General features: G+C 38.0%; 1 protein-coding gene across 1 annotated transcript in view; it reads right to left on the bottom strand.

Annotated features, from left to right (window-relative positions):
* Positions 1-16,719, bottom strand: part of USP53 (ubiquitin specific peptidase 53) — a 30,096-nt gene that overhangs the window by 6,669 nt on the left and 6,708 nt on the right. Inside the window, exons 2-15 of the mRNA XM_083460270.1 lie at positions 15,759-16,387; positions 13,307-13,399; positions 12,413-12,547; positions 11,809-11,922; positions 11,646-11,728; positions 9,864-9,969; positions 8,177-8,323; positions 6,495-6,644; positions 6,003-6,174; positions 4,731-4,880; positions 3,818-3,964; positions 2,880-3,606; positions 2,004-2,074; positions 38-119 (exon numbers count right to left, since the gene is read on the bottom strand). Coding sequence (XP_083316396.1) covers positions 38-119; positions 2,004-2,074; positions 2,880-3,606; positions 3,818-3,964; positions 4,731-4,880; positions 6,003-6,174; positions 6,495-6,644; positions 8,177-8,323; positions 9,864-9,969; positions 11,646-11,728; positions 11,809-11,922; positions 12,413-12,547; positions 13,307-13,399; positions 15,759-15,902 — 2,321 coding nt within the window. The 5' untranslated portion in view covers positions 15,903-16,387. The remainder of the gene's footprint in view (positions 1-37; positions 120-2,003; positions 2,075-2,879; positions 3,607-3,817; positions 3,965-4,730; positions 4,881-6,002; positions 6,175-6,494; positions 6,645-8,176; positions 8,324-9,863; positions 9,970-11,645; positions 11,729-11,808; positions 11,923-12,412; positions 12,548-13,306; positions 13,400-15,758; positions 16,388-16,719) is intronic.

The following is a 16,719-nucleotide window of genomic DNA, read 5'->3' as shown; positions in this document are numbered from 1 at the left end:
CTGCTTTAGACTACATAATTGCATAGTTAAAGGTTACCTTTGCATATGCAGATGAGATGTTGAAGGTAAGTTATGAGATCTATAGTTCATATGAGTATTAACCTGGTCTTTCTTCAAGGCTGCAAAACAGTGTTGTTGTTTACCTTAAGCGCATTATGATGTATTTCTTTTAATATGCACAGGAAATATCAGCAATACCAGTAATGAGCAAAAAATCTTGTGAACTTAACATTTGCTTTCTAAAATAAAAAAATCCCACTCTTGAAATCCCATGGTAAACGTAAATAAAGCATGAGGCATGCCTAGGATTCTTTTTAAGTACAAGGGGAATCAGCCAAATGTAATACCTTAATGCCACCCTTCTACCGTAATGCCTGAAAAGGACGGCAGTCTAATATTTCAGCTGGAGATATTAAAGCAGGAGCTTGCAGTTGCCATCAATGCATAAAAATTCTATCATCTGTAATTGGACATCTGCCCTTGGATATTGGTGCACTGTATACTTTCAGGCAGCAGGCCAACACAATGTGATTTGAATATATGTTTTATAGAAGTACATAATTTTCTTGCTGATCATTTGCTTTTTTCTGCTTTTTAACCATTGTTTTTATTTTAAGCATTAGCTACCCTCAGGACAAGGTTTGGTTTGAAGGTGTGGGATACAAATACTTTTATAAATAAATCTGCAATGCACTTAGGAATTTACAAGATATAAAACTTATCAATAGAATATAGAAGCCATACTGACAACCTTATTTTAAGATTTGATGTATTCACAAGTAAGTTATCAGAGAGAGGCATGTTACCAGTTGGTTTTTTTTGTCAGTCAAGTATAATGCTGTACTGGTACCAAAGATAGATACACCTGAACAAATTACAGTGGTGCCTTGCAAGACGAAATTAATCCATTCCGCGAGTCTCTTCGTCTTGCGGTTTTTTCGTCTTGCAAAGCACGGCTATTAGCGGCTTAGCGGCTATTAACGGCTTAGCGGCTATTAACGGCTTGGCGGCTTTAAGAAAAAGGAAACAAACTCGCAAGAACTCGCAAGACGAAACGTCTTGCCAAGCAAGCCCATAGGGAAATTCGTCTTGCGGAACGACTCAAAAAACGGAAAACTCTTTCGTCTTGCGCGTTTTTCGTCTTGCGAGGCATTCGTCTTGCGAGGTATCACTGTATTAAGGTGCCAAATACAATTATGTCATCCTGAAGCATCATGTTTTGAAAACATTTTCTGCATAGATTTCCATGTGAATATATTTAACCTTCCAATAATGCACTACTGACAAATTAGCTACAAACATAAATGGTTAAGTTGTCCATGCAAAATCTTTTGAAGTTTCAGAGTTACTTTACTAGATTGCTCTTTGTTACCATGCAGTTGCATGTACTGTACGTAAGATGGCAGCAAATGCTTACAAGAGAGGACTCCTATATAATATCACTATGGCAAGTGTTCAATCAAAGCTGCTCACTGACACCCAGAGGCTTGTGCCTTCAGAATTCCAGCTAATTTAAAAATAGATGTGTTATTTTTCTCTTCTGCTGACATGAAGATCCATGCATGGTTAAAACCAGAGACAGTCCAGTAGGAATTTTGGCTCTAGGTTCTAGTCAAACTAAATATGGCAGATGTTAGGCTTGCATAGCAGAGGTTTCACCATTATCAATGAAACACAAATAGTTTAACAGTAATAGAAGGAATTCTGACTTTTGTAATTATAGAAGTTATTTGGAGAATTGCTATATATCAGGAACACTTTTAAAGCTTTCTTGGACTGTGTCAAATAAGCTGCCTCTGCATCAAAGTAGTGAGCTCTCTTTTCAGAAAACAGTTCAGAATACAAATGACTAAGGTGGACAGTGATATAACAAATTAGGGAGCAACAAAGCGCAATGTGATGAGATAGAAACTTAATTTTTTAGTGTTAGATAAATTTGTTTTATAAACTTAGAAACCCTTAAGAGTTGAATACACTTATACTGAGAACAACTGAGTTCTTACCATCTGAAGAGTTTTTGTTCTGCTGGGAGGTAGACTGCAAGATACACCCAGAATATCTGATTAACTGGTCACTGTGAAAAAAGATTAAGTAAAAACCATTAGATTCTGATTCTGGCAAGATTTCACTAAACCTAAAGTACCAAACAATATTTCACAGAAATATTTACTGATATTTACAACATCAGAAGTTGAAAATTCAAAATGGAACTCCACTGTACAAGACAACTTAATTGGAAATATATTTTAATCCAAATTTCTCCCTCTCTCCCACCCTCCAATCTTGCAAGAGATTATATTTTGTCACACAATTTGTCCACCTTTCAACAGCATATGAACAGCCAATGCAGAAGCACCATTATAATGTGCCTGACCAAGCAGAAGTTATATTGGAAAAGGCAAGGAGAGAACTTTACAAGGTCACAGACTTCTTATTCTGCATACATACCCTTCTGCCATATTCTGCCTCAGCTTTAATGGAAAAATAAACCTATTTTTGCTTGTGCATCTTTCAAGCATTTGCCAGCACAAGTAGCTCAATCAATGTCAAATATGAATTACTACAAATACAATGCAGTAAGGACAGATGAGTTCTCATTCTCACAAATGTAGATAACAATATCTGTGCTGAGTAGCAGCTTAATGAAACTGTACTCAAACACTCAATTCCCTTTCCATCCTTCAAATCTCCAAGGCAGACCCAAGGTTTGAGTAGCAGTCCAAAGCTTTGAGTTGCTTCAGAGAAGCTCTGTTTTGTCTCAGACAATGTCCAAATAACTCCAAAGCAGTCTGCTTTGGTTATGGATTCAGGCTTCATCCAAATTGGATCCACACTCCTAATTACACATACTTTCACAAGACAACTTTCATGTTTATTACCTGCAGGAAACAGATTCCTTAACTGTGGTAGTATCTACTGGGCTGGTTCCTTCAATGACAGGTGAATCCAGGTTAGCAGATGCATTGCTTATATGATCACTGCTTTCATAACCAGATTCAGTCCTTTGTATCTGCCAACTATCAGTATGAGTTTTCCTCTCTGTAAATCCTACACTTTTTTCTGCATTTCCTTTCCCTTCTGAATCCAATGAACTCCGGCTCCCTTTCTGTTTTGCTTCATCTTCATAGATAGTCATCAAACCTTTTTGACTTCGAGTTTCTTTTGGCCAGTTGTTTGAACTCTGCTCCTTTTCATGTTTAGGTTTATTGCTTGCATTTAATTTGGGCTTTGAACTGTGTTCTTTTTTCTCAGATTCACTGAAAATGCTATCAACATTTAGTGTCTCTCGCATTGGCTTCCAACCTCTGCTTCGACTTTTGCTGCTACTGATGCTTCCCTTGTCTTTGGAGTCTTGGCTACTGTCTGTATCATAACCAGTGGTGCCGTCAGTCTTTACACGGCTCATCTTCTCTCCATCAGAAAAGCCATCTGTTTTGTTTGAGCCCAATACTTGTGCAGTGGGTCTGATTTGGTTATGTACTTTTTCATGTCTGTAAGGTCCTTTTCCCTGACTGCCATACACACGTTCATTAGAATGCTGCTTAAATCCATTCCCAGAAGGTGGCGATCCTGGCTTAAAATTGGTGTGAACCTCTCCAGATAGATCTATGGGGGGAAACACCACAACATCACATTTTAAATATTCTATCATATTAAAGCAACCTCTTTTAAGCTTTAAGGGCAATTTATTATTCTTGTTAATACAATCAAATTTCAGAGCAAACAATAAATAGCACTTTTAAGACAGGGGATTCTTTAATCATAGTAGGTGAAAGTTAGTCATTGGAAGTGCTCTCCTCGAAGTAGGTCCTATTACCTCTCTGTTTTCCAGATTCTCTCTTTGATCCTCTCTCAGTGTCTTTTCGTAGGGAGGATGAGAAGCTTTTCATCTCGGCTACCTTCTGAGCGCACTCTCTGGAAAGATCCTTTGCCTTTTCCCTATGTTCATTATGCCCTAATTTAGCTGAAAAAATAGATAAGAATATGCATTAAAGGTTCACAGTCATAAAAAACAACCAAAAGGCCAAATAGTTCACCCCCTGCCATGAGACAAAACCATCTATCTTGGAGCCACCAGACCAATATGGAAGATTTCAGCATGCTACCAGCAGATCAGACAAGCACTAGAAGTATAAATAGATGTAGACGCTGCATATATGTAAGCCAAAACATTCTATGGGGAGGCCCTAATGGTCAGAACTTTCAAAACAGCCAAAATGATATATCTTAAATAATGTAATGTTACATTACTGTTCAGTTCAAATGTGTTACCCACTAAAACTATTACACATTCAATTCAACAATACCAGTGCATAATAAGCACTGTAAGTTAACATTACTATAATGTTTAAGATATCGGGACGTGGGTGGTGCTGTGGGTAAAACCTCAGCGCCTAGGACTTGCTGATCGCATGGTTGGCGGTTCGAATCCCCGCGGCAGGGTGCGCTCCCGTCGTTCGGTCCCAGCGCCTGCCAACCTAGCAGTTCGAAAGCACCTCCGGGTGCAAGTAGATAAATAGGGACCGCTTACCAGCGGGAAGGTAAACGGCGTTCCGTGTGCTGCGCTGGCTCGCCAGATGCAGCTTGTCACGCTGGCCACGTGACCCGGAAGTGTCTGCGGACAGCGCTGGCTCCCGGCCTATAGTGAGATGAGCGCACAACCCTAGAGTCTGGCAAGACTGGCCCGTACGGGCAGGGGTACCTTTACCTTTAATGTTTAAGATATATACCTGATCCTCTGACACCACCAGACTGAACATGGTTTCGACTAAAATTTGAGTCATCTGGCTGATATTTTTTAGTGCTCTTCTGAGTAACTGATTCTCCAAACCCATTCTCTTTTGGACGATCTGACTTAGAAAAAGTAGACTTTTCAAATCCTAGGGAAAGGAATGTTAAACAATGTTAATATATTTGAGGCTAAAAAACCCCACAATCATCTCTAGCACTAGAATGAAGGCCTAAGCTCTGTATGTGTCATCAAGCATGCGTTTAAGTGAGCATACGTAAACCTGACTGCCTTTTCTCACTGGAGTACCACACAGGTTTTCTGCTGAAAATCACCTTCTACCTGATGCTATTTGCTCCTGACAATGCTGTTTACGGTAAGCAACACTTTCAGTCAGAAATTGTTCCCATGAGGGAACAATTTTCAACAACGCCCACCCCTCAGGCAGCATGGTTCCCTGGTCTGATTTGGAGGTATATTCTGGATCACACCATGCACCTGCTTTCTTTTCAAATGAAAAGCAGTCAGATTAAATGGCAGTTTGTTGAAATATGTCATTAATGTCACTGGTAGTTAAGCCCTTACTTTTCTTACCAGACTTGTTTGAAGTCCATGTAGTACAGTGGAAAAAAATGCCAGCGTAAATGTGGTAACATTCAAACAGTTCTATAGCTAGATGCTGAATGCAGAAAACCAAAAAACCCTACAATACTAATTGAACTCCCCACATTGAAAAACTAAAACGCCTAATATTCAAACTATATTTCCAAAGGGCCTTCTTCCTATGCTACCTTGCTCCAACAGAAACACTGCAACTGTTCTAAGCCCATTCCTCCTTAAAATGGGAGGTAGGTCCGTTATATTGCCTCAGCTGAAACATTAATAGTACCCAGACCCTTCAATCTCCCACTGCCCCCACACCCACTGCCCCCAGCTTCCCTGACACATTAAGAACTTATCTAACTACTTTCACCACAGGGATTCTAAGTTCCATGATGTTTCCCACTCTGAGATTGTATCATGAGAACCATCAAGTAGTCAGTTTCACTGCACAGCAACTGACATTAAACATAGATCATGAGGAATGGGAAACTCAGCATATACAATGGCTAGTTCATTCTACCCAAGGCTAGAGTAGAGGACTGGCTGCTTCCTTCTTTCCAGCTACTAACTCAGGACACACCAATAGATCATGTATATGTAGACTGTGTACACAGTTAAGCACTTAGTAAAAATTTTTTTAATAATATGAAGAAAGAGCCAAGTGTATTACCAAGTTCTTCTCCATTTCCTGCACAGGCTTTATAATGAGACCAGTGTATTGTCTGCCTTGGTGCATCTTCTGCTGATACAGGTGTACCATCTGGATTTGCATAAAACAGCAGCAATGGCTGATAGTGACACCGAATGCATTTGGACACCACATCTTTCCATTTTGTTCCAACCTAAAAAGTTATGTTTTCATGAGATATATAAGTAATTCAATTTAGTTAAGTAATAGTTGTAATTCAATGATGATAAAATAGATATAATCTATATTCAATTGACACTTAACTTCTCAGAGAGATTATTCTGACTTCTTAAAAGAGCTACTTTCATGTCAGTGTTTGATCTCTTTTCTAACAGTGAAAACTTAGTGGAGTAACACATTTCCTTTCATTTAAGTGCCACCTTGTCAGAACTACATATAAGTATTGCATTTTACTTTTGAACACATCTAGGCAGTTATGTAGAAAGATCACCAAATCAGAACAGCTAAACTTACCTCTTTCACATTAGCATCATCAAACAGCACCCATTTGCAACTCTTGGTATGAAAGGCAAAGGCACAATAATGTTTGCTTGCGTAGCAAATCATCCCCACGAGATAAAGCTCACTATTTTTGGCATTTTCATCTGTAACTCTATAGAACAGCTGCAAAAAATGATTCATCAGTCAAAACGTATGGCAGAGCTAAAAAGCATGAAAACTATGTAACAAAGCTGAAAAATGGGATATAGCTCATTACTTCAGTTAGCAATATAGAAACAAACTGTAGACAAAATCATTGATGTCAAGAATTGGTCATTCTATGATAATTAGTCACCTTTCCCAGCATTGTAATTTACTACACATAACTGTGTATGTAGTTGCTATTGATGACATGTTCCTAATTGCAGCATGACTGGACCATAACAGGGCAAACTCCTTCAGGCAATCTCAAAAATGATTCAGTCAATTTTTTTGCTCTGAATCAGGATTTCCCATCTCCTTAAACTGCTCTAAAATTTGTTTGTGTCCTACAATCTTTAGTCAGAGAACTGAAAAAGATTAACAATTGTTGGGTTTTTTATTGAATTGTTACTGTTTTTAAAAAGTTATTTATACTAGTTTAGCTAGACTATAACCCACTGCGCTAAAGTTTTGTTTTGTTTTGTAGAGGTATAAATACCTTAAATTTTAAAAACTGGTTTACTTGCACACATCTATAAATAAGCATGAATCATCTTGTAAGGTGGCATCTTTGTCAACAGAAATGACTTTGTCCACACAATACAATATTGTCAATACAACACAAAATTTATATATAGATGTAGCATTACATGTAATGAAAAGTATTAGGGACTTAACAAAGATATGCTGTCCATTTAATTGGGAGTGCCTTATTAATCAAAATATTTTAAGTCTATTGACAATTAACCAGCCAGTGCCCTGATTGTGGAATCCACCTGGCACTTCCTTTCGGTGCCAGGTGAGCACATTATTTTCCAGGGCTTTTAAGTAAGCTTGTTCCCTGATGAAATTAAACATTATTATTTGCTTTATCTTTTGTTAGTTGGTGACCAAGGAGATCAGGTACCACTGTTAAACACACTATCTGCGAAATACACCCACCCACCCCAGACAGGCTTACCAAGAGTCAACTATGATGTTATTTTGACACTAGGCAAACATCTTGTGCTACATTCAGCTAACTTTATTTTACAGGATTTCATGCATTTATTTTACTGCATGCCACCTGGAGACCTTACTAACCACCACCAATGAATTTTTCAAAATAAATGTTTTTAAAAATTGTAATAGAAAAGTGGCATGGAAACTCTAAAATAGTTTTATTTGTATCTGTTGTATGTTATCTTATTTTATAAAGTCACACTTTAAAGCAACTTAAATTCTGTAGCCGTACTGCAGCATTTTATGGTAACTGAAAAGAGGACATTTCAAATGTTAAGGTATTTTTTAAAATAGACTTTTCCTCTTTTCAGCTTGCAATCCTATGCACATTTACCTAAGATAAAGTCTCACTGAACTCAGTGGGGCTTCTGAGTAGATATGCATAGGATGGCACTATGAGACAGGAATGAATGAGCACCTCTTTGGTACACAAAGCTCTCAAAAGAACACAGAAGTTCTTAAATGGTGAGGATGACCCAAAGCAATTATATTAAATGCTGTTGCTCAAATACCCCTGGAAGATAAAGTTGTGTTGCCAAATTCCGGATGACATCTTCTGTTAGGTCAGAATGTTCTGAATCCCAGACTAAGCCAATTGTGACAATTTCAGGACAATTCATGAGAACACGTCGGATTTTTATTTTTTGGCCACAGTTACTCTAGAAAAAGGAGAAAAGATAAAAACTAATTAGTTTAAATCCTCATGGTTTATCTATTTCACATTGAATTCAGAATAAATCTTACAATATATGTCTCACAATTACTTAATGGCATGTTACTTTAGCAACTTATTATTTAGATCTAAAATAAACACCAAACTAATCATAATTATGCCCTATTCAGCTGAGTTTCTTACTACTACTTTTTACAATAGATTTCAGAAGACAGAGAGATAGATTACTGTTATTTAGACCTCAGATCACTGCTATTTGACAGACTTGGATATTTCTGCAACACATCCAGATACAGTGGTACCTCGCAAGATGAATGCCTCGCAAGACGAAAAACTCGCAAGACGAAAGAGTTTTTCGTTTTTTGAGTTGCTTCGCAAGATGAATTTCCCTATGGGCTTGCTTTGCAAGACGAAAACGTCTTGCAAGTTTGTTTCCTTTTTCCTATGGGCAACCGTTTCAATGCATTCCTATGGGAAACCGTGCTTCGCAAGACGAAAAATTCGCAAGACGAAAAAAACTCGCAGAACGAATTAATTTCGTCTTGCGAGGCACCACTGTACTGACAGAATGAGGAGGGAAGTAATTGAAGGCAAAATATTATTTTTGTTCAGTAAGTCATGCCACTGTGTTTTATAAAGCATTATATTTTACTCTGCCTTCTTAAGCCCTTTACTACCACATAATTTACATCTGAAAGGTCTAAATCACAACAGTTATTTTCAGGTCAAATTATCTAAATGACCATTCCTATACTTCTAAGTTTGAGTGTAGGAAGAATAATAAATTTTATGAATATAAATTAATTTAGCCGTGTGCACAACTGTATGAACTCTAAACAATAAGCACACTGTCCTGCCCCAGATATAGAACCCAGTAAGATATATCAATTTTAAAAAATAGATGCCCAAAGTGACTTGCTTCATTTGAGAGCCAGAGGAAAATAAGCAGTGGTCCTCATTCCCACATCCAAGAGGCAGTTTCCTATCTTCCTGAGGACCTTGTCCATGTCCTACTTGCCTCCTACACTCAAGCCTTCTTCAGGTATTCATAGACACATGGCAGTAACCCCATGAAAGAGAAGAGCATTGCAGTATGTGCTCATGGTGACCAATCTCAAAAACTGCCTGTGGATTAAGAGCATGTGTGCAGCAGGGTGGCCTACTGAATGCATGTGGGGTGTCCCTGTGAGCTGGAACTCCAAGCAGGCTATCTGTGTGTTTGGTACAGTGAGCTGCTGCAGACATGCCCCCAACCCAAAGAGAACCTTTGGGAAGAATCTGCACAAGTGGAGGGCAAATGTATGTGTTCCTATTCTCCTCCTTCATGGGATTATCAGCACATGTTTTTTTATCAACTAAAGAAGGCTTCAGAATGTGGTAATCCAATACAGTTTTACAATATTAGTCTAAATTAAATATAAATCAATGAGAAAGAAACAGACCAAATTCCCTTTTCAGTTATGGAATGTTCAGCTTCATCACTTTTATGAAGTTAGCCCAAACAGAAACATTTTTTGTTTACTCACAGGACAGCTCCTGAAGTCATCAGTAGTATTTGCAGTCTGAAGCAGTTCTGCAAACATTTCAGGCTTGAGCCGCTCATGTCTTTCCAACATCCTATCAACTTCGTTGCTGCAGAGAAGAAGTATATTTTAAACTTAGCATATAGTGATATAGTAGCAAACAGCTATTTTCCACTATTTGGCCCATGTACTATACAACAAATATGGGTGTTTTAGAACTCTAAAATCTTAATCTATGCAGAGAATGAAGAATCAGACAGAGCTACTATATATGAAAAGGAATAAGGGAATTATATAACCATTACTATTTTGCACCCTAATTTCTTTTGAAGGATTTCAAAAATCAATAATATTTGAGAAATGCATTCCAGAGTAATACCAGTGTAAGGCAACTCAAATACACTGCAGGTTATGGACACATTAATAAATAGTTTAAATCCGTATGTTATGCATTCAGTATTGGTATACATGACTGTAAACCAGCCATTTTATTTCTGGAAGGGGCCATTTATGACATATAGTCTAAATACTCGTAAATGTGATGAAGTGTATGGATAAAAGTCTTATAATAATGCCATAATCATATGTTTTGTAATATTCCCCTGGTTAAAAGTATTTTGATAGCTTCTTGCCTGCATTCTACCTAGAAGCAGAACGACAGCCTAAACTGACTGGAAGTTACTCTACCTGGTAGGGCAAGACCCAGGACTGAAATTGAACATTTGGTCCCAAGAGAGGGGCTTCCTTTGTTGCCTGCTCAAACTGTCCAGGGCACTCACCTCCCGACTCTGCTTAACTCAGCAAGGTGTGAGACTGGGGTGAGAGAAAGGCAAATAAACTGTCCCTAGTGTTAATTCAAAAGAAGGGGGGGCAGGGACCTAGCAGGAGTTAAGTAAACTTCCGTTCTCTCTTCAGAGGCCAGAAACAGTCGTGTCTTTAAGTAGCTCCTGCCATGGAACATAAGTCAATCTTGCTTCCTGTCATCCCAGTGGGATTCAATTCCTATCAGTCCAAATTGATGCCCTGCTCTTGAGGGTGAAAGACAAGAGCTGATTCAATTGCCTGGTTCCTACAGAACACTGAGCCATAGTTTAGGGCTACATGAACTTCCCTGCAGAAGTCTTGTGCTCAAGCATGCCACTTCCCCTCTCCTCCTCTAGCAAGTGCCAGAAGGAGGAGATCAAAAGCATATGCTACCTGATTTAAACTTATAACCTGTTATGTCCAAACTAGGTTAAGAATTATGTTTTATTAGAACGAACCAGAATCAGATAGATGGTGTGAAATGTTACTGCAGAGGAAGGGTAGATGTAAAATATGTTGAATGTGCATATTTTCAAACATGACCCAATTCCACTGCTTCCTCAAATGTCATTGAATCCTTAACTCTTGCAGAATAGTCATCTCTCTCATTTCTCTGTTTTATTGTGTTACAATGTATTTAGGATATTTCAAATAAATAAATAAACCAGTGATTTAACTTTTGGTACAACACAGGAAAAAGGACCATATAGCCTGTAACCGTAGCAGTGTCCTAGGAAGGCTAGTTTGATCCTCATGTAACAGGTGTTATGGAAATCTGTACAAAAAATGTGTATCCCTTGGAGTTAGTGAATTTTTAAAGCATTATTCAGTTTATCAACAAGGTATTGAACACACCCACTTCCATTCTATTCTCCACTATTCCTTGGAATTCCCAGTTCTCATACTATGAGAATCTGGAAATAAAAAGAACAAAATGAAAGAGGTCTGGGGAGGAATAAAGGAGAAAACAAGGTCTCTTACCATAGAGCTGTTGTTGAAATGTAACGCACAAATTCTGTGAAAGGCAAAGGATCTGAAGATGCCCCACAACTGCGACATACACACTACAAATAAAAGAAGTTTTAATTTTTGTAACTTTGGAAACTTTAAGAGCACTAAATTCAACAACAAACACAAACCTTACCTGTTCATATAATGTCATAGCAAACTTCTGATGGGAAATGCAGGATTTAGAAGTACACATATCTGTTTCACTGCTTGGCACTATGTGATAGTGAATTCTCTCAAGGATGTTTTCCTAAACAAAGGAATGCATTGATTCATTTAATAGATTTATATCCTGCTTTCCCAGCATTCAGACTCCCTATAATGCTATGCCAGACTCCCATGCTGAAGGTCCAGTACCCTTCCAGATACCCTCATGCCACATGATGGTGAAGCAAAGCACAAGGCACGCTGTTTCTTCACTTGCTATGAATTACAGTTCACTTAACTCCAGGTAATGAACAGTAAACAATGTCTCCAACAAGAATTGTATTAAATATATACCATCTGTATTCTTCACAAGTCTGCCTTTTTTAAAAAAGGCTATAGAACTTTAGTGTCCAAAATATTTAGATTCCTTTCAATTTATTCTCATCCTAAACCCCAGTGATACCAGACACCTACAGGTTAATATGCTTCAATGAGAGCTGTGAATATGGCTCTCTTGTATCCAAACTAACCATATCACTGCCACAAAGTATCAAAGACAAATTTTAAAGAAAAGCATAATATCAAGCTCTTACAAAACATTCTGCTGCATCATCCATGAAACCAAGTTGAAATCGCTGTTCATCTTTAAAGCTTTCAGCCAAGGCATGCCTCATATTATTTGATGGGAGTGCTTTTTCTCGACTGTGCTGGAACTGTGCAAATATAGTCTGAAAGTCAACAGTACCATTAATTAATACTTCTGAATAGCCAGTTTTTAAATAGGCTAGCATACTCCAATGGTTTCTTCATCTAGGAGAAAATTCAGTGAAGTCTGATGTATTGAACACAGTGCAATACCAAATACTACTTCTTCTAGTAGAGAAAAAACTTATTACCTGTCCCCTCTCTATTGGGCCATGTTTCCCATTTTCTGCACAACTACACCTTGAAGAAAATAAATGGGATTTGCAATGAGACATTGCCCTAGGGCGGTAGCAATCCTTGCACTGGTGAAGGGAATGTAAGCGCCCTCTGAATCAGAAACTATCAATTTAATCTAACAACCTGCTTCCCTCTATGTCTAATCAGTAGTCTCCAGAAAACCCAAAAGCAGTGCATGAGGACATTAACCAAATTCCACAGTTGCTCCCCAGCAGCTGGTATACTGAGCATGGAAGTTCCATGCAACAATGACAAGTTTCAGTATATCATCAAAGAAGTGTTCATGCTCGGATTTCTAGCACTCCCTGCTCTCCCTCTCAAGGATATGCTATTAGGGATTTAAAGAGACTCCCCTGTCCCCTCTTTCCCAGTTTTCTAATCCATATTCCATTGCTGTAATTACAACAGCATACAAAATACTTAAGTGGCAGCAATTATAGTTGTTAACAAATGCTCCTTTACAAAAACAAGTTTTGAATCGTGTTTCCCTTGAATAAGAATTTCAAAATCTCTTTATGAACTGGATACTGTGATTCTAAATTTACCTTTAAAGCACAGAATATGCAGGCATCACCCTGACAAACATGTCCTGATAGACCTCTTAAACTTCGCCGAAATATGTCAAGTTGCCATAAAACCTAAGATGAGGAGGCAGAAAATAAAAGCTTCAATTTCTTCAATAACGTATTTGTCCACATATATAGTTGAAGGCCTACAATAAACTGATCTTTCATTACAGTACTGATACACCATGACAACATGGAGTACTAGACCCCGGATCCTGCAATCATCATCTGAGTCCCTCCTTTATCTGCTTCCTCTGTGGGAGGTCCAGAGGACTGCAACACAAGAATGGGCCTTTTCTGCAGTGACTCCCCTCTTGTGGAATGCTCTCCCCAGGGAGTTTCACCTGGCACACATATCTTTAGGCATAAGGCAAAACATTGCTCTTCTCCCAGGTCTTCGGCAAATTAAACAATCTATGGCCTTTTAAACTGTGGGGAGAGTGGTATTGTTTTTGTTTGTTATTATGGTATGTATTTTTGTAAACCAGCCTGTGATCTTTGTATGATGGACGGTAAAATGAATGATGGTTCAGAGCAGGGATAGGGAGAACCTGTAGTCCTCCAGATGTTGCTGGACTACAATTCCCATCATTCATGACCACTGATCATGCTGCCAAGGGATGCTGGGAGTTGTAGGCTCATCATCTCTGGTTTAGAAATAGGATCCTTTTAGTTGAAACATTTTAGTTGAAAAAAATTTAAGTTATGCATATGCAAATTCAAACTACTACTTGTTAGAAGGGAGAATAATTGGAAGATCAAAAACTAAGAAGTATTAGAATTATCACTGAAATACTGTAGCTACTTTCCCCCATGATAGCTGAAAGGGTATCACACACAGAGCTGTTTTCAGTGGCTGAGATGACCAGCTATGGTTCAATTTAAACAGTGGTTTGTCTCTAATACAGCAATTCTAACTGCTGAAAACATCAAATCAAGCTTTGTCTGCACATGTAATTCTCTCCATGAACAAATCCCAAATCCGTCTATCCTATCTTACTCTTTTTGAACAAATACTAGAAAGAAGGGATACAATGTCAAAGTGCAAAGAAATTTAAAGTAGGACTACGAAGAAAACCTAATGCCAGCATGGCCCTATTTAAATGCATATATAGCAGTGCATATTCACTCCAAACACATCAGTTACAAGTTATCCTTTAACTTCATTTAATGTGCATTCTAAAATGCTCTCAATTTACTTCTGATGGTAATTTATGTTCACATATTCTTGAATCTTTTGTAACTGTGTGTGTGGCATTAATAGGCTAGTAAAAGAAACCTATTAAAGGCTTTTCAAAGGAATTATTTTCTTCTTACTTAAGCAAAGCTTGATAACACCCATGCTGAAATGCTGATCAATTAAAGGGAAAGTTTTCCAATTATGAGTGATGTATTCAAGTCTGCAGTCCTACTTTGATTAAGTGGTACCTCTTGGCCAAGGAAGATAACCACTACTTCATCAACCTCTGAAAACACAGTGTCAAATTTGTTTAAATACATGTGGGTAAGCTCCCGTTGCTCTGTCCCCAGTTTCTGCCAACCAAGCAGTTCGAAACCACACCAGTGCAAGTACACAAATAGGTACCGCTGTGGTGGGAAGGTAAACAGCATTTCCATGTCTCCTACCAAAAATGATTAAATGACAAACATTGATAATATGTGCATACTAAAGCAAAATGTAATTTAGCACAACTAAGATAAAATTCAGTTGCAGCTTAACATGTATTTTCTATGGAATACAAATGACCACAATATTATGAAGTCCTACAAATTCAGCATAAGTAGAATAAGGGCCTGTTCATACAAACAAGCAGCAATTATCAGACATGCTAGCCACCATGCAAGGGAAAATGGCAGCCCTTTCTGGAAAATACACCAGCTCAATAATGGGAAGCCACTGTGGTCATTTGCTAGCCTTGTGGGGTGGGGTTTTTTTTAAAAAAAGTTTCAAATTGCATGAAAGTTATTTGTTGGCCTGAATTGCTTAGCAAATACATTGAGAGACTCAAGATTAGGAACAGTTAGATTAGCATATATATGCTTCATAGAAACATTGGTTTCAAGAGTCTATAAATTATATACAGCAGACTTCAATTTGCTGCTGGCTGTTGGGTTCTTGTGGACTCACCTCCTCACCACAGTCACTATTGCCAATTCACTTGCATCCCCTCCTTCTGGAACCAAACTGTACAAAAGGCAAGGCAAGGAAAATGGAGGCTGTTGCTCCTTCTCATTCTTGCCACCATGTACAATCTTGGAAGATACATAGTGAATGGGGGGGGATGCATTTTAAAGATATTAATAGCCAGCTTTCAATATAACTTATGAAGCTTGTAGGCTTAATCTGATTGGACACTACGTGAAATACAATGCTGGACTAAATAGGTCTTTGAGCTGTGTTTTATTGCATTAAATATGAGGAGTTCCTTACCTGTACAGCACTATTAAGAAAGCAACTGTTTTGTCCTGGTTCATTTAGCAAGCCCTTGGTAGGCGCCAAAGACATCACACTTCCAGGTTGATATACTTTTCCAAGGTTTCCTCCAGGTTTCCTCAAGAACTTTACCCATGCCATTATTTAGGAAACAGTGTTTATAAAATAAGACTGAAGGATTCCAAGCAAAGCAAACCTAGTCCTGACAATTGCCTTTAAGTTACGGCATTGTGTTCAGAAGTCCAAGTCTTCAGATTGCATTAAGTCAATATCGCATCTGCTCTTTTTATTTTAAAAAATAAAGATAAAATAAAATGTGAAAAACTTTGTTCTGATGAGTAGATCATGTAGTATTATGATGATAAGCCATACAAATACTTATGGACAATTTTTATAGCATTTCACCTTTTCTTCTTCTTTAATATTAGTGCAAATGACTCTTTGGAAGATAATTTTTAAATACTATGGCAGCTTTATATTGAAAAAAACCAGGAATTATTAGCTAGTTTTAGCTATAATCAGTCTTTTTGCAGGTTGGTTCTTTCTCTTCGTTTTAAGGAATAAATCACATTTCTTCCTGTGGTTTGCAAAAGTAATTCCACTGTGTATCTGTCTTCTTTCAAAATCTGTAAGGAGAAAGGGAGAGGGAATCTGAAATTAGCAAAAGAGTTGAAGTACACAGCTGACAGCAGCAAAGACAGAACATAGATGGATACACAGGGCTTCTCTCTATTCCAGCTATTTAGTTGGGATGAAGAGATGGGTTGTAAGAGCTGAAGAGAGAGATGGTAAGTGGATTTAATAACTTCAGTTTCCAAGACCATTTCACCATTTGGAATGAGTGATCCCAGGAATCTGTCAGAAGAACATACAGATGATGCAACATGCATTTCACCTAAACATTTGCCAATGGAACCTTGGTATAAAGCATCTACCAAGTATAATACATCTACCAGCT

This window comes from Podarcis liolepis (assembly GCF_965112155.1).
Source record: "Podarcis liolepis genome assembly, chromosome: 9".
Lineage (NCBI taxonomy): Eukaryota > Metazoa > Chordata > Lepidosauria > Squamata > Lacertidae > Podarcis > Podarcis liolepis.
This window is presented reverse-complemented; position numbering and strand designations above follow the sequence as displayed.